Genomic DNA, 25937 nt, shown 5'->3' with positions numbered 1-25937 from the left:
TTTGGTCGCCTTACCTGAGGAAGGGCGTTCTTGCCATGGAAGGAGTGCAGCGAAGATTCACCAGGCTGAAACCTGGGATGGCAGGAATGACGTATGAGGAGAGATTGTGTCGATTGGGATTATACTCACTGGAGTTTAGAAGATTGAGACGGGATCTCATTGAAACCTATAAAATTCTGTCAGGCCTGGACAGACTAGATGCAGGAAGGATGTTTATGATGGCCGGGGAGTCCAGAACCAGGGGTCATAGTCTAAGGATAAGTGGTAAGCCATTTAGGACTGAAATGAGGAGGAATTTCTTCACCCAGAGAGTGGTGAACCTGTGGAATTCTCTGCCACAGAGGGTGGTGGCGGCCAATTCATTAAATATATTCAAGAAGGAGTTGGATATATTTCTTGAGGCTAAAGGGATCAAGGGATATGGGGAGAAGGCAGGGACAGGGTACTGAATTTGGATGATCAGCCATGATCGCATTGAATGGTGGAGCAGGCTCGAAGGGCCGAATGGCCTACTCCTGCTCCTATCTTCTATGTTTCTATGTTAATTCCAAACTTTTACCACACTTTGTGTGTAGAAGTTTATGCTAACTTAGTTTAATTGAAAAGTGTGGAATGTTCATGTACTAATATCTCACAGCGCGATTTCACCCCGAGACAGCATTAACATAAAAATAATAAGTGAGAGTGAAGGATTAATTACCTCTAACTTCAGCCGTAGATCTGGTCTTGATTTGCTGATCTCATCCAAACACTTTATTGCTCTTTCCACTTGACTGCAATATTCCCCATAAATCAGTAACCTGCAGAGAGAGAGAGAGAGAGAGTGAGTGAGAGAGGGAGAGAGTGTGAGAGTGAGGGAGAGAGGGAGAGTGAGGGAGAGAGTGAGAGACAGAGAGAGGGAGAGTGAGGGAGAGAGGGAGAGAGAGGGAGAGTGAGGGAGAGTGAGGGAGAGTGAGGGAGAGAGACAGAGAGAGAGAGAGTGAGTGAGAGAGGGAAAGCGTGTGAGAGTGAGGGAGAGAGGGAGAGTGAGGGAGAGAGGGAGAGAGAGGGAGAGTGAGGGAGAGTGAGGGAGAGTGAGGGAGCGAGAGGGAGAGTGAGGGAGAGTGAGGGAGAGTGAGGGAGAGTGAGGGAGAGTGAGGGAGAGAGGGAGAGAGAGGGAGAGAGAGGGAGAGTGAGGGAGAGTGAGGGAGAGTGAGAGACAGAGAGAGAGAGAGTGAGTGAGAGAGGGAAAGAGTGTGAGAGTGAGGGAGAGAGGGAGAGTGAGGGAGAGAGGGAGAGTGAGGAAGAGAGGGAGAGTGAGGGAGAGTGAGGGAGAGAGGGAGAGTGAGGGAGAGAGGGAGAGTGAGGGAGAGAGGGAGAGTGAGGGAGAGTGAGGGAGAGTGAGGGAGAGAGAGAGAGAGAGAGAGAGAGAGAGTGAGTGAGAGAGGGAAAGAGTGTGAGAGTGAGGGAGAGAGGGAGAGTGAGGGAGAGAGGGAGAGTGAGGGAGAGAGGGAGAGTGAGGGAGAGTGAGGGAGAGAGGGAGAGTGAGGGAGAGAGGGAGAGTGAGGGAGAGTGAGGGAGAGAGGGAGAGTGAGGGAGAGAGGGAGAGTGAGGGAGAGTGAGAGACAGAGAGAGAGAGAGTGAGTGGGAGAGGGAAAGAGTGTGAGAGTGAGGGAGAGAGTTTGTTTATTCGTTTATGGGATGTGGGTGTTGCTGGCAAGGCCAGCATTTATTGCCCATCCCTAGTTGCCCTCGAGAAGGTGGTGGTGAGACACCTTCTTGAACCGCTGCAGTCCGTGTGGTGAAGGTGCTCCCACAGTGCCGTTAGGGAGGGAGTTCCAGGATTTTGACCCAGCGACGATGAAGGATCGGTGATATACTTCCAAGTCAGGATGGTGAGTGACTTGGAGGGGAACTTGGAGGTGGTGGTGTTCCCGTGCGCCTGCTGCCCTTGTCCTTCTAGGTGGAAGAGGTCGCGGGTTTGGGAGGTGCTGCCGAAGAAGCTTTGGCGAGTTGCTGCAGTGCATCTTGTAGATGGTACACACTGCAGCCACGGTGCGCCGGTGGTGGAGGGAGTGAATGTTTAAGGTGGTGGATGGGGTGCCAATCAAGCGGGCTGCTTTGTCCTGAATGGTGTCGAGCTTCTTGAGTGTTGTTGGAGCTGCACTCATCCAGGCAAGTGGAGAGTATTCCATCACACTCCTGACTTGTGCCTTGTAGATGGTGGAAAGGCTTTGGGGAGTCAGGAGGTGAGACACTCGCCGCAGAATACCCAGCCTCTGACCTGCTCTTGTTGCCACAGTATTTATGTGGCTGGTCCAGTTAAGTTTCTGGTCAATGGTGACCCCCAGGATGATGATAGTGGGGGATTCGGCCGGGTGGGATTTGTCCTGCTTTTTGGGAGAGTGAGAGTGAGGGAGGAGAGAGGAAAAGAAAAAGTGTGAGAGGGAGAGAGTGTGTGTAAGAGAGAGAGGGAGAACGAGAGGGAGAGGGGGAGGGAGGGAGGGAGAGGGAGAGGGAGAGAGATAGAGTGAGAAAATGAGGAGAGAAAGAGCGAGGAGAGAGAGAGATGGAAGAGTGTGAGAGTGAGCGTGAGAGAGAGAGGGAGAGAGAGTCAGAGAGAGGGGAGAGGGAGAGAGAGTTTGAGTGAGATAGACAGTGAGAGAAGGAGAAAGAATGAGCGAAGGAGTATGAGTGTAAGAGAGAGAGAGGGAGAGAGAGGGAGAGAGGGAGAGAGTGAGAGAGTGTGAGAGAGAGGGAGAGAGAGAGGGAGAGAGAGGGAGAGAGAGGGAGAGAGAGAGGGAGAGAGAGAGGGAGAGAGAGGGAGAGAGAGAGAGAGAGAGTGAGAGTGAGAGAGTGAGAGAGAGTAAGAGGGAGAGAGAGGAGAGACAGTGAGAGAGGGAGAGATAGAAACATAGAAAAATAGGAGCAGGAGTAGGCCATTCGGCCCTTCGAGCCTGCTCCACCATTCAATATGATCATGGCTGATCCTCTATTTCAATGCCATATTCCCGCTATCTCCCCATACCCCTTGATGCCACTTGTGTCTAGAAATCTATCCATCTCCTTCTTAAATATATTCAGTGACTTGGCCTCCACAGCCTTCTGTGGTACAGAATTCCACAGGTTCACCACCCTCTGAGTGAAGAAATTTCTCCTCATCTCAGTCGTAAATGTCCTACCCCGTATCCTGAGACTGTGACCCCTCGTTCTAGACCCCCAGCCATGGGAAACATCCTCCCTGCATCCAGTCAGTCTAGCCCTGTCAGAATTTTATACATTTCAATGAGATCCCCTCTCACTCTTCTAAACTCTAGTGAATACAGGCCTAGTCGACCCAATCTCTCCTCATACAACAGTCCTGCCATCCCAGGAATCAGTCTGGTGAACCTTCGCTGCACTCCCTCTATGGCAAGTATATCCTTTCTTAGGTAAGGAGACCAAAACTGCACACAGTACTCCAGGTGTGGTCTCACCAAGGCCCTGTACAACTGTAGCAAGACATCCTTGCTCCTGTACTCAAATCCTCTTGCAATGAAGGCCAACATACCATTTGCCTTCCTAACTGCTTGCTGCACCTGCATGTTTGCTTTCAGTGACTGGTGTACAAGGACACCCAGGTCCCTTTGTACATCAGCATTTCCCAATCTATCACCGTTTAAATAATACTCTGCCTTTCTGTTTTTCCTACCGAAATGGATAACTTTACATTTATCCACGTTATACTGCATCTGCCATGTATTTGCCCACTCACTCAACTTGTCTAAATCGCCTTGAAGCCTCTTTGCATTCGCGTCACAACTCACAATCCCACCTAGTTTCGTGTCATCAGCAGACTTGGAAATATTACATTTGGTTCCCTCATCCAAATCATTGATATATATTGTGAATAGCTGGGGCCCAAGCACTGATCCCTGCGGTACCCCACTAGTCACCGCCTGCCACCCCGAAAAAGACCCATTTATTCCTACTTTCTGTTTCCTGTCTGTTAACCAATTTTCAATCCATGCCAGTATATTACCCCCAATCCCATGTGCTTTAATTTTGCACACTAACCTCTTATGTGGGACTTCATCAAAGGCCTTCTGAAAATCCAAATCATCCACTGGTTCTCCCTTATCTATTCTACCAGTTACATCCTCAAAAAAACTCCAGTAGGTTTGTCAAACACGATTTCCCTTTCATAGTGAATAAGTAACTGTGTAGAGTGTAGGAAGATAGAAGAAAGATTTGGTTGGAGGTAAGAAACAATAAAGGAGCTGTTACGCTACTTGGTGTATTTTATAGGCCACAAAATAGTGGGAAAGCGATAGAGGAGCAGATTTGCAAAGAAATTACTGAGAGGTGCATGAATGATAGAGTAGTGATAATGGGAGACTTTAACTTCCCCAATATTGAGTGGGTCAATTTTCTTGATTAGTATGTTTCCTGCCCAGTGAGGAATGAGGCATTACTGGATCTAGTCCTGGGGAATGAAATGGGTCAAGTGGAGAATGTCACAGTGCAGAGCATCTCGGGAATAGTGATCATAATATCATAAGGTTTATATTAGTTATGGAAAAGGACAAGGAGCAATCTAGAATAAAAATATTTAACTGGAGGAGGGCTAATTACAGCGAATTGAGGAGGGATCGGGCCCGGGTAAACTGGAATCAAAGACTATCAGGCAGAAACATAATGGAGCAGTGGGCGGTCTTTAAAGAGGAGCTGGTTTGCGTAGATTTGAGCAACATTCCCCCAAGAGGGAAAGGGAGAGCAACCGAGGCCAGAGCTCGCTGGGTGACAAAGGAGTTAGAGAGTAAGATGAAGCAGAAAAAGGGGGGGAGGCATATGTGTGTCCTCTGGTTACCGTCCCTCCTGCCACTGGAAACAGTTTCTCCTTATTTACTCGATCAAAACCCTTCATGATTTTGAACACCTCTATTAAATCTCCGCTTAACCATCTCTGCTCTGAGGAGAACAATCCCAGCTTCTCCAGTCTCTCCACATAACTGAAGTCCCTCATCCCCGGTACCATTCTAGTAAATCTTCTCCACACCCTCTCCAAGGCCTTAACATCCTAATACAAAAATAATACATGGAATCAGTATATAGAGTGCCATATTATATCGAATCTCTACCTTATTCTCCACACCTCCCAGTCACATTCACACTGACAACACCTGAATCACAAGGTGCTGTTGCCCATCCTGCTGCCCAATCACTTTTACAAATCCTCAGCCTATCACAACCCTTCAAATCAGCTGGTTTCAGAAGATGAGGAAGGTTCGATGCACAGATACTGAAGGTTTGATCAGTCTCCGCGCTTATTGCCAGGGTTTAACACAGAATGACTGCAGGAGGAGTTACTGGAGCTGCCGATCATGCCCGATAATCTAACTTGGCAAAGTGCCAACTCTCATGGGTAAAAACATGATACAAACAAACAGATCACAAAGTAGGGGCCTGGGAATGGCCCCTTACCTCTCCTTGTAGTCGATGAAGATCTGGTAGAGGTTCTGGTCATTCTTGGACATGATAACATTCTTCACATCCACGTTCAAAGCTCTGTGAACCTTAACTAGTGCCTGGGACAGGAAAAAACAGAGATTGTAGCAAAAGTAAAGATAACTCCAGTAATCTATACGTCCCGGCTTATACCCATATACATTCCTATACACCCTCTGTATATATCTACATACACCCCCTGTATATATCTACATACACCCCCTGTATATATCTACATACACCCTCTGTATATGTCTACATACACCCCCTGTATATATCTACATACACCCCCTGTATATATCTACATACACCCTCTGTATATATCTACATACACCCCCTGTATATATCTACATACACCCTCTGTATATATCTACATACACCCTCTGTATATATCTACATACACCCTCTGTATATATCTACATACACCCTCTGTATATATCTACATACACTCTGTATATATCTACATACACCCTCTGTATATATCTACATACACCCCCTGTATATATCTACATACACCCCCTGTATATATCTACATACACCCTCTGTATATATCTACATACACCCCCTGTATATATCTACATACACCCTCTGTATATATCTACATACACCCCCTGTATATATCTACATACACTCTGTATATATCTACATACACCCCCTGTATATATCTACATACACCCTCTGTATATATCTACATACACCCTCTGTATATATCTACATACACCCCCTGTATATATCTACATACACCCTCTGTATATATCTACATACACCCTCTGTATATATTTACATACACCCTCTGTATATATCTACATACACCCTCTGTATATATCTACATACACCCTCTGTATATATCTACATACACCACCTGTATATATCTACATACACCCTCTGTATATATCTACATACACCCTCTGTATATATCTACATACACCCCCCTGTATATATCTACATACACCCCCTGTATATATCTACATACACCCTCTGTATATATCTACATACACCCTCTGTATATATCTACATACACCCCTGTATATATCTACATACACCCTCTGTATATATCTACATACACCCCCTGTATATATCTACATACACCCCCTGTATATATCTACATACACCCTCTGTATATGTCTACATACACCCCCTGTATATATCTACATACACCCCCTGTATATATCTACATACACCCTCTGTATATATCTACATACACCCCCTGTATATATCTACATACACCCTCTGTATATATCTACATACACCCTCTGTATATATCTACATACACCCTCTGTATATATCTACATACACCCTCTGTATATATCTACATACACTCTGTATATATCTACATACACCCTCTGTATATATCTACATACACCCCCTGTATATATCTACATACACCCCCTGTATATATCTACATACACCCCCTGTATATATCTACATACACCCTCTGTATATATCTACATACACCCCCTGTATATATCTACATACACTCTGTATATATCTACATACACCCCCTGTATATATCTACATACACCCTCTGTATATATCTACATACACCCTCTGTATATATCTACATACACCCCCTGTATATATCTACATACACCTCTGTATATATCTACATACACCCTCTGTATATATTTACATACACCCTCTGTATATATCTACATACACCCTCTGTATATATCTACATACACCCTCTGTATATATCTACATACACCACCTGTATATATCTACATACACCCTCTGTATATATCTACATACACCCTCTGTATATATCTACATACACCCTCTGTATATATCTACATACACCCTCTGTATATATCTACATACACTCTCTGTATATATCTACATACACCCCCTGTATATATCTACATACACCCCCTGTATATATCTACATACACCCTCTGTATATATCTACATACACTCTCTGTATATATCTACATACACGCCCTGTATATATCTACATACACCCCCTGTATATATCTACATACACTCTCTGTATATATCTACATACACCCTCTGTCTATATCTACATACACCCCCTGTATATATCTACATACACCCTATGTATATATCTACATACACCCCCTGTATATATCTACATACACCCTCTGTATATATCTACATACCCCCCCTGTATATATCTACATACACCCCCTGTATATATCTACATACACCCCCTGTATATATCTACATACACCCTCTGTATATATCTACATACACCCTCTGTATATATCTACATACACCCCCTGTATATGTCTACATACACCCCCTGTATATGTCTACATACACCCCCTGTATATATCTACATACACCCCCTGTATATATCTACATACACCCCCTGTATATATCTACATACACCCTCTGTATATATCTACATACACCCCCTGTATATATCTACATACACCCCCTGTATATGTCTACATACACCCCCTGTATATATCTACATACACCCCCTGTATATATCTACATACACCCCCTGTATATATCTACATACACCCCCTGTATATATCTACATACACCCCCTGTATATATCTACATACACCCCCTGTATATATCTACATACACCCTCTGTATATATCTACATACACCCCCTGTATATATCTACATACACCCCCTGTATATATCTACATACACCCCCTGTATATATCTACATACACCCCCTGTATATATCTACATACACCCCCTGTATATATCTACATACACCCTCTGTATATATCTACATACACCCCCTGTATATATCTACATACACCCTCTGTATATATCTACATACACCCTCTGTATATATCTATACACCCCCTGTATATATCTACATACACCCCCTGTATATATCTACATACGCCCTCTGTATATATCTACATACGCCCGCTGTATATATCTACATACGCCCCCTGTATATATCTACATACGCCCCCTGTATATATCTACATACGCCCCCTGTATATATCTACATACGCCCTCTGTATATATCTACATACGCCCTCTGTATATATCTACATACGCCCTCTGTATATATCTACATACGCCCCCTGTATATATCTACATACACCCTCTGTATATATCTACATACACCCCCTGTATATATCTACATACACCCTCTGTATATATCTACATACACCCTCTGTATATATCTACATACACCCTCTGTATATATCTACATACACCCTCTGTATATATCTACATACACCCTCTGTATATATCTACATACACCCTCTGTATATATCTACATACACTCTCTGTATATATCTACATACACCCCCTGTATATATCTACATACACCCCCTGTATATATCTACATACACCCCCTGTATATATCTACATACACTCTCTGTATATATCTACATACACCCCCTGTATATATCTACATACACCCCCTGTATATATCTACATACACCCTCTGTATATATCTACATACACTCTCTGTATATATCTACATACACGCCCTGTATATATCTACATACACCCCCTGTATATATCTACATACACTCTCTGTATATATCTACATACACCCTCTGTATATATCTACATACACCCCCTGTATATATCTACATACACCCTATGTATATATCTACATACACCCCCTGTATATATCTACATACACCCTCTGTATATATCTACATACACCCCCTGTATATATCTACATACACCCCCTGTATATATCTACATACACCCCCTGTATATATCTACATACACCCTCTGTATATATCTACATACACCCTCTGTATATATCTACATACACCCCCTGTATATATCTACATACACCCCCTGTATATGTCTACATACACCCCTTGTATATATCTACATACACCCCCTGTATATTATCTACATACACCCCCTGTATATATCTACATACACCCTCTGTATATATCTACATACAGCCCCTGTATATATCTACATACACCCCCTGTATATATCTACATACACCCCCTGTATATATCTACATACACCCCCTGTATATATCTACATACACCCTCTGTATATATCTACATACACCCCCTGTATATATCTACATACACCCTCTGTATATATCTACATACACCCTCTGTATATATCTATACACCCCCTGTATATATCTACATACACCCCCTGTATATATCTACATACGCCCTCTGTATATATCTACATACACCCGCTGTATATATCTACATACGCCCTCTGTATATATCTACATACACCCCCTGTATATATCTACATACACCCTCTGTATATATCTACATACACCCTCTGTATATATCTACATACACCCTCTGTATATATCTACATACACTCTCTGTGTATATCTACATACACCCCCTGTATATATCTATACACCCCCTGTAAAAATCTACATACACTCTGTATATATCTACATACACCCCCTGTATATATCTACATACACCCTCTGTATATATCTACATACACCCCCTGTATATATCTACATACACCCTCTGTATATATCTACATACACTCTCTGTATATATCTACATACACCCTCTGTATATATCTACATACACCCCCTGTATATATCTACATACACCCTCTGTATATATCTCTACATACACCCTCTGTATATATCTACATACACTCTGTATATATCTACATACACCCTCTGTATATATCTACATACACTCTCTGTATATATCTACATACACCCTCTGTATATATCTACATACACCCTCTGTATATATCTACATACACCCCCTGTATATATCTACATACACCCTCTGTATATATGGGAATCAGGAGGAAAACTCTCCACTGGCTGGAGTCATACCTAGCACAAAGGAATATGGTTGTGTTTGCTGGAGCTAAATCATCACAGCCCCAGGACATTGCTGCAGGAATTCCTCAGGGCAGTGTCCTAGACTCAACCATCTTCAGTTGCTTCATCAATGACCTTCCCTCCATCATAAGGTCAGAAGTGGGGATGTTCGCTGATGACAGTGTTCAGTGCCATTCACAACTCCTCAGATAATGAAGCAGTCCGTGCCCGCATGCAGCAAGACCTGGATGACATTCAGGCCTGGGTTGATAAGTGGCAGGTAACATTCTCACCACAGAAGTGCCAGGCAATGACTATCTCCAACAAGAGAGAGTCCAACCACCGCCTCGTGACATTCAACGGCATTACCATCGCTGAATCCCCCACCACCAATATCCTGGGCTCACCATTAAAAAAGACTTGCATATTATTTATACAGCATCTTTCATGACTACCAGACATCCCAAAGCGCTTTACAGCCAATTAAGTATTTTTCGAAGTGTAACCACTGTGGTAATGTAGGAAACGTGGCAGCCAATTTGCACACAGCAAGATCCCACAAACAGCAATGTGATAATTTGTATTAGTGATGTTGGTGGAGGGCTAAATATTGGCCAGGACCCCGGGGAGAACGCCCCTGCTCTTTTTCAAATTGGTGCCATAGGATCTTATATGTCCACCTGAGAGGGCGACGGAGTTTAACATCTCATCCGAAAGGTGGCACCTCCAACAGTGCAGCACTCCCTCAGTGCTGCACTGAAGTGTCAGCCTAGATTTTTGTGCTCAAGTCTCTGGAGTGAGAATTGAACCCACAACCTTCTGACTCCGAGGCGAGGGTGCTGCCCACTGAGTCACAGCTGACAGAAACTGACATTGACCAGAAACTGAACTGGACCAGCCACATAAACACTGTGGCTACAAGAGCAGGTCAAAGGCTGGGTATTCTGCGGCGAGTGTCTCACCTCCTGACTCCCCAAAGCCTTTCCACCATCTACAAGGCACAAGTCAGGAGTGTGATGGAATACTCTCCACTTGCCTGGATGAGTGCAGCTCCAACAACACTCGAGAAGCTCGACACCATTCAGGACAAAGTAGCCCGCTTGATTGGCACCCCATCCACCACCTTAAACATTCACTCCCTCCACCGCCGGCGTACCGTGGCTGCAGTGTGTACCATCTACAAGATGCACTGCAGCAACTCGCCAAGGCTTCTTCGGCAGCATCTCCCAAACCCGCGACCTCTTCCACCTAGAAGGACAAGGGCAGCAGGCGCATGGGAACACCATCGCCTCCAAGTTCCCCTCCAAGTCACACACCATCCTGACTTAGAAATATATCGCCGATCCTTCATCATCACTGGGTCAAAATCCTGAAACTCCCTCCCTACCAGCACTGTGGGAGTACCTTCACCACACGGACTGCAGCGGTTTAAGAAGGTGGCTCACCACCACCTTCTCAAGGGCAACTAGGAATGGGCAATAAATGCCGGCCTTGCCAGCAACGCCCAAATCCCATCAATGAATATTAAAGAAATCTATACATTCCTACATGCCCGTACATTCCTGTATATACACCATCATGTATATATATATATATATATAAGAACATATAAGACGTAGGAGCAGGAGTCAGTCAATCGGCCGCTCGAGTCTGCTCCGCCATTCAATAATATCATGGCTGATCTGATCTTGGCCTCAACTCCACTTCCTTGCCCGCTCCCCATAACCCTCGACTCCCTTACCATATGTTCTTATCTGTAGCTTCAGTATATATTTAAACATTCCTGTCTCTATCCTCTGTATATGCCTGTACATTCCTTATGTATTCATACATTCCAACACAGACCTTCAGTATTTAATCATAGAATCACAGAAAAATTATGACAGAGAAGGAGGCCATTTGGCCCATCATGTCCGTGCCGGTCGGAAACGAGCTCTCCAGCTTAATCCCAATTTCCAGCTCTTGGTCCGTAGCCCTGTAGGTTTCGGCACTTCAAGTGCGTCTCCAAGTACTTTTTAAATGCGATGAGGGTTTCTGCCTCTCCCACCCTTTCCGGCAGTGAGTTCCAGACCCCCACCACCCTCTGGGAGAAGGAAGTTCCCCTCAACTCCCCTCTAATCCTTCTCCCAATTACTTTAAATCTATGCCCCCTGGTTACTGACCTCTCTGCTGGGGGAAATAGGTCCTTCCTATCCATTCTATCTGGGCCCCTCATCATTTACCTACACATTCCTTTAAATTCCTACATTTCCCTTCACATTCCTGTATATAACCTCTGTATATAGTGGTATAGTCATATATATAGCTTCTGTATAATCCCTCAGATGGACATAAAAGATAGGGATTGTGGATGCATTGGTAATAATTTTCCAAAACTCACTGGACTCCGCAAAGGTCCCGGCAGATTGGAAAACTGCTAATGTAACACCCTTATTTAAAAAGGGTAGTAGGCAGAAGGCTGGAAACTATAGACCTGTTAGCCTAACATCTGTGGTTGGTAAAATGTTAGAGTCCATTATTAAGGAGACAGTAACGGGACATTTGGATAAACATAATTTAATAGGGCAAACTCAGCATGGTTTCATGAAGGGGAAGTCATGTTTAACAAATTTGCTTGAGTTTTTTGAGGAAGTAACATACAGGGTGGATAAAGGGGAACCAGTGGACGTAGTGTATTTAGACTTCCAAAAGGCATTTGACAAGGTGCCACACAAAAGATTATTGCTCAAGATAAAAAATCACAGGATTGGGGGTAATATTCTGGCGTGGGTGGAGGATTGGCTCTCTAACAGAAAGCAGAGAGTTGGGATAAATGGTTCGTTCTCAGATTGGCAACCAGTAACTAGTGGTGTTCCGCAGGGGTCAGTGCTGGGTCCCCAACTCTTTACAATCTATATTAACGATTTGGAGGAGGGGACCGAGTGTAACATATCAAAGTTTGCAGATGATACAAAGATGGGACGGAAAGTAGTGAGTGAGGAGGACATAAAAAACCTGCAAAGGGACATAGACAGGCTAAGTAAGTGGGCAGAGATTTGGCAGATGGAATACAATACTGGAAAGTGTGAGGTTATGCACTTTGGCAGGAAAAATCATAGAGCAAGTTATTATCTTAATGGCAAGAAACTGGAAAGTACTGTAGTACAAAGGGATCTGGGGGTCCTGGTGCACGAAACTAAAAAAGTTAGTATGCAGGTGCAGCAAGTGATTAAGAAGGCCAATGGAATGTTGGCTTTTATTGCTAGGGGGTTGGAATATAAAAACAGGGAGGTATTGCTGCAGTTGTACAAGGTATTGGTGAGACCGCACCTGGAATACTGCGTACAGTTTTGGTGTCCATACTTAAGAAAAGACATACTTGCTCTCGAGTCAGTACAAAGAAGGTTCACTCGGTTAATGCCGGGGATGAGGGGGTGGTCATATGAGGAGAGGTTGAGTAGATTGGGACTCTACTCATTGGAGTTCAGGAGAATGAGAGGCGATCTTATTGAAACATATAAGATTGTGAAGGGGCTTGATCGGGTGGATGCAGTGAGGATGTTCCCAATGATGGGTGAAACTAGAACTAGGGGGCATAATCTTAAAATAAGGGGCTGCTCATTCAAAACTGAGATGAGGAGAAACTTCTTCACTCAGAGGGTGGTAGGTTTGTGGAATTTGCTGCCCCAGAAAGCTGTGGAAGCTACATCATTAAATAAATTTAAAACAGAAATAGATAGTTTCCTAGAAGTAAAGGGAATTAAGGGTTACGGGGAGCGGGCAGGAAATTGGACATGAGTCTAGGTTCGGAATGGTCATGGCCCTGTGGGTAGTGGAGCGGGCCCAGGGGCCGTGTAGCCTGGTTCTGCTCCTACTGTGTTCTAATTCTGTGTTAGATTTCAGGAGATGGTTTTATTCCTGTTCCTGGCTGGGGTGGAGATCGCCTTTACAGAAGGTAAGTACTGTAGAAAATATAGGGACAGAGTGATCTCCTGGAAGAATTTCGATCGCCTAGATGGGTCGGAGAGGAATTTCCCAGATTTTTTTCTCCCAAATTGGCCATTGGGTCTTTATCTGGTTTTTCGCCTCTCCCGGGAGATCACATGGGTTCGGGTGGATGCAGAGTGATAGAAGATTTGAGGTTAGGATCAGATCAGCCATGATCTTATTGAATGGTGGAGCAGGCTCGAGGGGCCGATTGGCCTACTCCTGCTCCTATTTCTTATGTTCTTATGTTCTTATGTTCACATCACTATTTGAAGAACAGCAGCGGAGTTCCCCCGGTGTTCTAGCCAATATTTACACGCACACACATATATTCACATACACACATAGACATACATGTACACACACACACACTCTCCCTCCCTCTCTCACACACTCTCCCTCACTCTCGCTCTCTCTCACACTCTCCCTCTCTCACACACTCTCCCTCTCTCTCTCTCACACTCTCCCTCTCCCTCTCACACTCTCCCTCTCCCTCTCTCACACACTCTCCTTTTCTCTCTCTCTCACACTCTCCCTCTCTCTCTCTCACTCTCCCTCTCTCACTCTCCCTCTCCCTCTCTCACACTCTCCCTCTCTCTCACACACTCTCCCTCTCTCTCTCTCTCACACACTCTCCCTCTCTCTCTCTCTCACACACTCTCCCTCTCCCTCTCTCTCACACACTCTCCCTCTCCCTCACACTCTCCCTCTCTCTCACACACTCTCCCTGTCTCTCTCTCACACACTCTCCCCCCTCTCTCTCTCCCACACTCCCTCTCTCTCTCACACACTCTCCCTCTCCCTCTCTCAATTTAATTCAATTCAATTTCAATTCAAATCACTTTTTTGGCATGACAAGGTACATCTTATGTTGCCAAAGCATCGAAAAACATTTATGGTTGAACACATAAACACAGATCTATCCATACAGTGTATAAACAGATATATCCCTGAGTGTATAAATATACATTCGTATAATTTGTATATACTCTTTTCTTAGATTTAATGGTTGTCCCTCTGTTTATGGCAAGCTGTAACATAGTGTGCCGCTAAGGTTACACAATTTCTCTGTTCCCCTAGTAGGTATGGGACTTTTTGGTCGTCATTCAAATTTCTGAATTTAGGGCATATTTTTGTGAATTTTGGGTAGAAATTCTCCCTTATGCCCTGATATTTTCCACAAGCTGTGAGGAAGTGCATCTCTGTCTCCACCACTCCCTGACTGCAGTGAGAGCATATCCTGTCCTCTCTTGGCAGCCGGGTCTGCCTGTGTCTGCCTTTTTCGATGGCCAGGCTATGTTCACTAAGTCTGTACATTGTCAAGGTTTTTCTCAGTTTGCTATCCTTTACCATGGTCAGGTTTTCAGCCATGTTGTATTGTCTGTTTAGGGCCAAGTAGCAATTGAGTTTGTTTTGGGTTTTTGTTGTTTCTGCCCAATATGACAGATATTTTTCCTTTTGCTTAGTGACAATTGTGTTGGGTCGAATTCTCTGTGTTACGATGTCACTGTCCTGGGGCTGGTTATTGTTAGTAGTGTTTGCAGTTACTTCACTGAGTCCCAGGACTAGTTGACTGAGGGTATTCTTCTTTATGATCCTCTCTTGGCATTTCAGGGCTTCGTAATGATAGCAGTGGGTGTTGCTCATTTTTAGGTGTTTCCAAAATTTGGTGGCTCTTTTTTGGATAGTAATTATTAATGGATATTGGCCTAGTTCTGCCCTGCATGCATTGTTTATGGTTTTCCTTTGAGTCCGGAGGATACTTTTACAGAATTCTGCATGTAGGATCTCAATTGGGTGTTTGTCCCATTTTGCAAATTCTTGTTGTGTTAGCGGTCCCCACACCTCACTGCCATAGAGTGCAATTGGTTCAATTACTGATTTAAAAATTTTGAGCCAAATGCTAATTGGGATTTCTATTTGGATTGATTTTTTAATGGCATAGAAAGCCCTTCTTGCTTTCTCTTTCAGTTCATTCACAGCCAGATGAAAATTTCCCGTAGAACTGATTTTTAAGCCCAAGTATGTGTAGTTAGTGGTTTGTTCAATTTTAGTTGTTCCTAGTGTGAAATTTATTCTGGGTCCCTGATGTTTGGATCTTTGCTGGAACACAAGGACTTTGGTTTTTGGGGGTTTATTGTCAGGGCCTAGGTCTGACAGAACGACTCTAGCAGATCCAGGTTCTGCTGTAGACCCTCCTTAGTTGGTGACAGCAGAACCAGGTCATCTGCATAGAGGAGGAATTTAACCTTGGATTCATGTAGGGTGAGGCCGGGTGCTGTAGATTGTTCAAGTAGTTTTGCCAATTCATTTATGTAAATATTAAAGAGTGTCGGTGAGATGGGTGAGCCCTGCGTCACACCATGCCCCTGTGGGAAGTATTTTGTTTGTTTGTCTCCAATTTTAACTGCACATTTATTGTTTGTATACATTGATTTAATTACATCATATGTTTTTCCCCCTACACCACTTTCAATAAGTTTCAAGAATAGACCATCATGCCAGATGGAATCGAAAGCCTTCTGGAAATCTATAAAGCAGGCAAAAATTTTGCTTTTCTTTTGATGAACATGTTTGTCAATTAGGGTCTGTAGGGTGAAGATATGATCTGATGTTCTATAGTTTGGTAGGAATCCAATTTGGCTTTTACTCAAGACATTGTGCTCTTCAAGGAAGTTTATAAGTCTTTTGTTTATGATACTACAGAATACCTTCCCCAGGTTACTGTTTACACAGATGCCTCGATAGTTATTTGGGTCAACTTTGTATCCACTTTTGTATATCGGCGTTATGAGTCCTTTGTTCCAGATATCAGGGAAGTAACCGACACTCAGAACCAAGTTGAAGAGTTTTAGGATAGCCAATTTCATTTTATCGTCCGTGTGTTTAATCATCTCGCTTAGGATGCCGTCTGCACCGCAAGCTTTTCCTGGTCACAGGTCCTTGAGTTTTTCAAATAGCTCTTTTTCAGTTATTATGGGGTCTAGCGGGTTTTGGTTATCTTTTATGGCCAATTCGAGCTTTTCCAGTTTTTTGCATATTTGGTATTGCTCTGGGCTTAGTGTGTTTTTCTGGTATAATTTTTCAAAATGGTTTTCCCATATGTCTCCGTTTTGAATGGGCAATTCGTCGTGTTGCTTTTTGTGTAATGCATTCCAGTTGTCACAGAAACAATTGGAATCAATGGATTCCTCAATGGAGCTGAGTGTATTCTTAATATACTGCTCTTTCTTGGTTCTGAGTGTGTTTATGTATTGTGTTAGTGCTTGACAATAAGTAAGGCGTAATTCCTCGTTTTCTGGCTGTCTGTGTTTTTGGTTTGATATTTTTCTGAGTTTTTTTCCTCATGTTCTGGCAATCTGAGTCAAACCATTTTTCATAGTTTTTTGTTTTGGGTTTATTCTTGCGAACTTTCAAGTTTGACATTGATGCCAAATTATCAAAAATATTATTTAGGTTATTCACTGCCCGGTTTACGCCTTCTTTATTGTGTGTGTATGTATTTTCCAGAAAGGTGTCCAAGAGAGCTTGAGTTGATTGATTGCGAATTGCTTTCTGGTATTTTTCCGTGCTGTTTTCGGCCCATCTGTAGGATTTTTTAATGTTGTACAGCTTACTGGGTTGTGTTTCTATGTTGGTTGTTTCTGTCCTTTTAAGATATGCAGTAATTTGACTGTGATCTGACAGTGTTGTTTGTGGTTTGACTGTGAATGCTCTGAAAGAGGATGGGTCCGGATCCGTAATCATATAGTCTACGGTGCTTAAGCCAAGAGGTGAGCAATAGGTGGATCTTCTTAGGGAGTCTCCCATGAACCTACCATTGACAATGTACAGACCCAGGCTTCGACAGAGCTGCAGGAGCTGTTTTCTGTTAGTATTTGTCTGTTTGTCGCAGTTATGCCTGTATGGATGGGAAGGGATATCGAAGTGGTTATTCCCAAATATGTAATTATTCCCCTGATTATTGGTGAAGTCTGGTTCTTCGCCAGTTCTTGAGTTGAGGTCCCCACATATCAACACATTTCCCTGGGCCTGGAATTGGATAATCTCCCTCTCAATGTTGGAGAAGGTGTCCTCTTTGAAGTACGGGGATTCTATAGGGGGGATATAGAGTGTGCAAATGAAAACATCTTTCATGCTAGAGATGATGCCCCTCTTAATTTTGAGCCATAAGTAGTTTTCGCCCTTTTTTATAAATTTAATGTAATTCCTAAGCTCTGCTTTAAGCCAAATCAGTATGCCTCCAGATTCTCTGCCCTGGGTTACTCCTGGCAATTTATTGGAGGGGACCACCAGCTCTGTGTACCCAATGGGACAGCCAGTGTGCCCTTCTCCTCTATACCAGGTTTCCTGTAAAAAGATAATATCCAGATCTTTAATTTCATCTAGGAACTCTGGGGTCCCACTCTTCATGCCAAGCACAGAAGAGCGTAGACCTTGGATATTCCAGGTTGAGATATATAAGGATTTCATGCTAAAATTGATCTTTTACTGTGATGGGTTAAAATATGATAAATAGTGATATGTGTTTGTCGTGTCTAAATGGGGAAAAAAGAACATTTCAATTGTCTATAAATGCTGAGGATAATTGGTTACAACTCTTTCTAACAACTAGTTCTTATTTTTTCTGATCCATAAGGCGGGAGTAGATGCTGCTGAGAGTCTGCATTATGTCTCTTAATGGATTGTCTCTGCCTGTGGTATTGTGTACGCCCTGAGCACCTCTCCCTCTGCCTGGCTGGGGGTGGTCCTGTTCCCCTGTAGGACAGGAGTGGTGCAGGTCCGACATTGTTGTTGTGCGTGGGGATCCTCTCTGGTCCCGGTTGGTGTGGTGGTGGTCTCTGTAGTAGTCCTGGTCTGTATCCCGCTGGTCTTTGGTGGTCGGGGGGGGGGTACTCTTGGAGTCTGGGTGTGGACCCGATTAAAAGCGACGTCCTTCAGGGCCTTTGCAAAGACCGACATTCGCTTCCTGTTTATATGGACGTGGTCATGAAGACATTCCACATCGAGGGTGGGGTGTTGGGCCAGGTGCACGTTATGTTTTAATTCACAGTCTCTTGCTATGCTTGCATTTATCTCATGGATTGTTTTGTTGTTGAAGTCTCTTCTCGGCAATAGTGTGGAAACAGTGATTCTAGTGTTTGGGAAGGTGTCGCTTGCCTTCTCAATCACTGATCCGAGCGATGTTGCTACCTTTTTCTGCTGGGCCCTTAGGTCGTTTGTGCCGGTGTGTATTATTATATGTTGGGGGGAGCCTAATTGGGTTTTGGTCAGCCATTTTAGGGCTCTGTCTGTTGTTGGGCACCAGATCTTTTTTACTTTACGTCTAGGGAAGAGCTTTCTCTTCCAGAGGAATTTCCCATTTGAGTCTATGAGTATTACGATGTCAGCCTTGTTGGTGTTTACTGGCTGGTGGCTTTCATCTGGACTCACAGGTTGTGTGTTGGACTGGGGTGGTCGTGTCTGGTGTGTGCGTTCCTCTTGTGAGCGGCTCGGCTGTGGTTCCAAAGTGGTGGGGGCAGACTGGGCTTCAGTGTGCTGGTCGGTCTGTGTGGCTCCCCCTGTATTGTGGGTCTGCTGCTGTTGTTCAGTGTGAGAGTGCAGCTGCTCAGTTGGGCTCTGTACTGTCTTATCTCTAGCCTCTGGCTGCTGGGCTAATGCCGCTATCTCTCCCCTGTGGCTCTCTTTGTCTTTCTGCATCTCTTTCACCTGCTTCCCAAGTAAATTCAGCTCCCTCCTGTGTCTCTCCCTCTCTTGTTTTTGTTCCTGTTTTATTGCTGAAATGTTGTTTTCTTGGTCGGTTTTCAGTTTTAGGACCTCCTCTGTAAGTTTAACCAGCTCTGTCTCCAGCTGGTTAAATTTCTCCTTCAGTTGTACCGGGCTGTGGGACCTCAGGGTGTGTGCCTGGTCGGAGCTGGAGGGCTCACTCACTTCCTGGCTAGGCTGCTTTTCTCTTGGTGAGCTGGAGGTGGTAGGGGGAGAGTGTGTGGCTTTCTCCCTGGTATTTATGCTGGGGCTGGTCAATTGTACCATGGGGTTGTGGGGCCCCAGGGTGTGTGCCTGGTCAGAACTGTGTGGCTCGCTCACCTCCTGGCCAGGTTGATTTACTCCTGGTGAGCTGTAAGTGGTGGGGGGAGTGTGTGTGGCTTTTTCCCTGGTAGTTACCCTGGGGCTGGTCCTTCCCTTCTCAATTATTTCTCTCAGTTTCTGGAAGGCAGTTTCAAAGTCTTTGAGGTTGCCTTGCACCATTATTGTACCGTTTCTGTACATGTTGACCGTCGTGGTTTTACTATCAGGGTCCCCTGATTTCCTTATTTTCAGTTTGGACCCATTAGCGGTTTTTTCCTGCTTAACCCTGGGATAGTGTATGGTGATTGCTTTGATCCAAGCTTTGATCTCTCACACACTCTCCCTTTCTCTCTCTCACACTCTCCCTCTCTCTCTCTCACACACTCTCCCTCTCTCTCTCTCTCTCACACTCTCCCTCTCTCACACTCTCCCTCTCTCTCACACACTCTCCCTCTCTCTCTCTCACAAACTCTCCCTCTCTCTCTCTCTCACACTCTCCCTCTCACAAACTCTCCCTCTCTCTCTCTCTCTCACACTCTCCCTCTCTCTCTCTCTCACACTCTCCCTCTCTCTCTCCACACTCTCCCTCTCTCTCTCTCACACACTCTCCCTCTCTCTCTCTCACACACTCTCCCTCTCTCTCTCTCACACACACTCTCCCTCTCTCTCTCACACTCTCTCCCTCTCTCTCTCACACTCTCTCCCTCTCTCTCTCACACTCTCTCTCTCACACTCTCACTCAATTCAATTCAATTCAAATTGCTTTATTGGCATGACAAGGTACATCTTATGTTGCCAAAGCACTGAAAAAACATTTATGGTTGAACACAAAAACGCAGATCTATCCATACAGTGTATAAACAGATATATCCCTGAGTGTATAAATATACACTCATAATAATTTGCTCTCTCTCTCTCGCTCTCGTCGCTTTCACTCTCTCACACTCTCAGTCTCTTTCACACTCCCTCGCTCTCTCTCCCCACAGTCACTCACCTCGATATTGATAAAAATGGTCTCCATGTCTCCTAGAGTTAAAACCCGTTTCAGTGGAAATATAAAATGCTGCAAAAAAAATCCAGGAATTAGTATTTTAGAGTCACACATTGTCCCATCACTCCCTAAATCCCTCCACATTGTCCCATCATTCCCTAAATCCCTCCACATTATCCCATCATTCCCTAAACCCCTCCACATTATCCCATCATTCCCTAAACCCCTCCACATTATCCCATCATTCCCTAAACCCCTCCACATTATCCCATCATTCCCTAAATCCCTCCACATTGTCCCAAATCCCTCCACATTGTCCCATCACTCCCTAAATCCCTCCACATTAACCCATTATTCCATAAATTCCTCCACATTATCCCATCATTCCCTAAATCCCTCCACATTGTCCCATCATTCCCTAAATCCCTCCACATTATCCCATCATTCCATAAATTCCTCCACATTATCCCATCATTCCCTAAATCCCTCCACATTGTCCCATCATTCCCTAAATCCCTCCACATTATCCCATCATTCCCTAAATCCCTCCACATTATCCCATCATTCCATAAATTCCTCCACATTATCCCATCATTCCCTAAATCCCTCCACATTGTCCCATCATTCCCTAAATCCCTCCACATTATCCCATCATTCCCTAAATCCCTCCACATTATCCCATCATTCCATAAATTCCTCCACATTATCCCATCATTCCCTAAATCCCTCCACATTATCCCATCATTCCCTAAATCCCTCCACATTATCCCATCATTCCATAAATTCCTCCACATTATCCCATCATTCCCTAAATCCCTCCACATTGTCCCATCATTCCCTAAATCCTCCACATTATCCCATCATTCCCTAAATCCCTCCACATTATCCCATCATTCCATAAATTCCTCCACATTATCCCATCATTCCCTAAATCCCTCCACATTGTCCCATCATTCCCTAAATCCCTCCACATTATCCCATCATTCCCTAAATCCCTCCACATTATCCCATCATTCCATAAATTCCTCCACATTATCCCATCATTCCCTAAATCCCTCCACATTATCCATCATTCCCTAAATCCCTCCACATTATCCCATCATTCCATAAATTCCTCCACATTATCCATCATTCCCTAAATTCCTCCACATTGTCCCATCATTCCCTAAATCCCTCAACATTATCCCATCATTCCCTAAATCCCTCCACATTATCCCATCATTCCCTAAATCCCTCCACATTATCCCATCATTCCATAAATTCCTCCACATTATCCCATCATTCCCTAAATCCCTCCACATTATCCCATCATTCCCTAAATCCCTCCACATTATCCCATCATTCCATAAATTCCTCCACATTATCCCATCATTCCCTAAATTCCTCCACATTGTCCCATCATTCCCTAAATTCCTCCACATTATCCCATCATTCCTAAATCCCTCAACATTATCCCATCATTCCCTAAATCCCTCCACATTATCCCATCATTCCCTAAATCCCTCCACATTATCCCATCATTCCATAAATTCCTCCACATTATCCCATCATTCCCTAAATCCCTCCACATTGTCCCATCATTCCCTAAATCCCTCCACATTATCCCATCATTCCCTAAATCCCTCCACATTATCCCATCATTCCATAAATTCCTCCACATTATCCCATCATTCCCTAAATCCCTCCACATTATCCCATCATTCCCTAAATCCCTCCACATTATCCCATCATTCCATAAATTCCTCCACATTATCCCATCATTCCCTAAATCCCTCCACATTGTCCCATCATTCCCTAAATCCCTCCACATTATCCCATCATTCCCTAAATCCCTCCACATTATCCCATCATTCCATAAATTCCTCCACATTATCCCATCATTCCCTAAATCCCTCCACATTGTCCCATCATTCCCTAAATCCCTCCACATTATCCCATCATTCCCTAAATCCCTCCACATTATCCCATCATTCCATAAATTCCTCCACATTATCCCATCATTCCCTAAATCCCTCCACATTATCCCATCATTCCCTAAATCCCTCCACATTATCCCATCATTCCATAAATTCCTCCACATTATCCCATCATTCCCTAAATTCCTCCACATTGTCCCATCATTCCCTAAATCCCTCCACATTATCCCATCATTCCCTAAATCCCTCCACATTATCCCATCATTCCATAAATTCCTCCACATTATCCCATCATTCCCTAAATTCCTCCACATTGTCCCATCATTCCCTAAATTCCTCCACATTATCCCATCATTCCCTAAATCCCTCAACATTATCCCATCATTCCCTAAATCCTCCACATTATCCCATCATTCCCTAAATCCCTCCACATTATCCCATCATTCCATAAATTCCTCCACATTATCCCATCATTCCCTAAATCCCTCCACATTGTCCCATCATTCCCTAAATCCCTCCACATTATCCCATCATGTCCCTAAATCCCTCCACATTATCCCATCATTCCATAAATTCCTCCACATTATCCCATCATTCCCTAAATCCCTCCACATTATCCCATCATTCCCTAAATCCCTCCACATTATCCCATCATTCCATAAATTCCTCCACATTATCCCATCATTCCCTAAATCCCTCCACATTTGTCCCATCATTCCCTAAATCCCTCCACATTATCCCATCATTCCCTAAATCCCTCCACATTATCCCATCATTCCATAAATTCCTCCACATTATCCCATCATTCCCTAAATCCCTCCACATTGTCCCATCATTCCCTAAATCCCTCCACATTATCCCATCATTCCCTAAATCCCTCCACATTATCCCATCATTCCATAAATTCCTCCACATTATCCATCATTCCCTAAATCCCTCCACATTATCCCATCATTCCCTAAATCCCTCCACATTATCCCATCATTCCATAAATTCCTCCACATTATCCCATCATTCCCTAAATCCCTCCACATTATCCCATCATTCCATAAATTCCTCCACATTATCCCATCATTCCCTAAATCCCTCCACATTGTCCCATCATTCCCTAAATCCCTCCACATTATCCCATCATTCCCTAAATCCCTCCACATTATCCCATCATTCCATAAATTCCCTCCACATTATCCCATCATTTCCCTAAATCCCTCCACATTATCCCATCATTCCATAAATTCCTCCACATTATCCCATCATTCCCTAAATTCCTCCACATTGTCCCATCATTCCCTAAATCCCTCCACATTATCCCATCATTCCCTAAATCCCTCCACATTATCCCATCATTCCATAAATTCCTCCACATTATCCCATCATTCCCTAAATCCCTCCACATTATCCCATCATTCCCTAAATCCCTCCACATTATCCCATCATTCCATAAATTCCCTCCACATTATCCCATCATTCCCTAAATCCCTCCACATTGTCCCATCATTCCCTAAATCCCTCCACATTATCCCATCATTCCCTAAATCCCTCCACATTATCCCATCATTCCATAAATTCCTCCACATTATCCCATCATTCCCTAAATCCCTCCACATTGTCCCATCATTCCCTAAATCCCTCCACATTATCCCATCATTCCCTAAATCCCTCCACATTATCCCATCATTCCATAAATTCCTCCACATTATCCCATCATTCCCTAAATCCCTCCACATTATCCCATCATTCCCTAAATCCCTCCACATTATCCCATCATTCCATAAATCCCTCCACATTGTCCCATCATTCCCTAATCCCTCCACATTATCCCATCATTCCCTAAATCCCTCCACATTATCCCATCATTCCATAAATTCCTCCACATTATCCCATCATTCCCTAAATCCTCCACATTATCCCATCATTCCCTAAATCCCTCCACATTATCCCATCATTCCCTAAATCCCTCCACATTATCCCATCATTCCATAAATCCTCCACATTATCCCATCATTCCCTAAATCCCTCCACATTATCCCATCATTCCATAAATTCCTCCACATTATCCCATCATTCCCTAAATCCCTCACATTGTCCCATCATTCCCTAATCCCTCCACATTATCCCATCATTCCCTAAATCCCTCCACATTATCCCATCATTCCATAAATTCCTCCACATTATCCCATCATTCCCTAAATCCCTCCACATTATCCCATCATTCCCTAAATCCCTCCACATTATCCCATCATTCCCTAAATCCCTCCACATTATCCCATCATTCCATAAATTCCTCCACATTAATCCCATCATTCCCTAAATCCCTCCACATTATCCCATCATTCCATAAATTCCTCCACATTATCCCATCATTCCCTAAATCCCTCCACATTGTCCCATCATTCCCTAAATCCCTCCACATTGTCCCATCATTCCCTAAATCCCTCAACATTATCCCATCATTCCCTAAATCCCTCCACAATATCCCATCATTCCATAAATTCCTCCACATTAATCCCATCATTCCCTAAATCCCTCCACATTATCCCATCATTCCCTAAATCCCTCCACATTATCCCATCATTCCATAAATTCCTCCACATTATCCCATCATTCCCTAAATCCCTACCACATTGTCCCATCATTCCCTAAATCCCTCCACATTATCCCATCATTCCCTAAATCCCTCCACATTATCCCATCATTCCATAAATTCCTCCACATTATCCCATCATTCCCTAAATCCTCCACATTGTCCCATCATTCCCTAAATCCCTCCACATTATCCCATCATTCCCTAAATCCCTCC

General features: G+C 43.8%; 1 protein-coding gene across 4 annotated transcripts in view; it reads right to left on the bottom strand.

Annotated features, from left to right (window-relative positions):
- LOC147122438 (guanine nucleotide exchange factor VAV3-like) overlaps positions 1 to 25937 on the bottom strand; it is a 307623-nt gene that overhangs the window by 142421 nt on the left and 139265 nt on the right. For all 4 annotated transcript variants that reach the window (XR_015077746.1, XM_085983597.1, XM_085983596.1 and 1 more), the window contains exons 7-9: positions 21225 to 21293; positions 5443 to 5546; positions 701 to 800 (exon numbers count right to left, since the gene is read on the bottom strand). Coding sequence is in view for 3 of the 4 variants with exons in the window: in XM_085983597.1 (XP_085839723.1) it covers positions 701 to 800; positions 5443 to 5546; positions 21225 to 21293 (273 nt within the window). In the remaining variant the exon portion in view is untranslated. The remainder of the gene's footprint in view (positions 1 to 700; positions 801 to 5442; positions 5547 to 21224; positions 21294 to 25937) is intronic.

The sequence above is a fragment of the Somniosus microcephalus genome, chromosome 3 (genome assembly GCF_052327205.1).
Source record: "Somniosus microcephalus isolate GS21.2 chromosome 3, FLI_Smic_1.0, whole genome shotgun sequence".
Taxonomy (NCBI): domain Eukaryota; kingdom Metazoa; phylum Chordata; class Chondrichthyes; order Squaliformes; family Somniosidae; genus Somniosus; species Somniosus microcephalus.
This window is presented reverse-complemented; position numbering and strand designations above follow the sequence as displayed.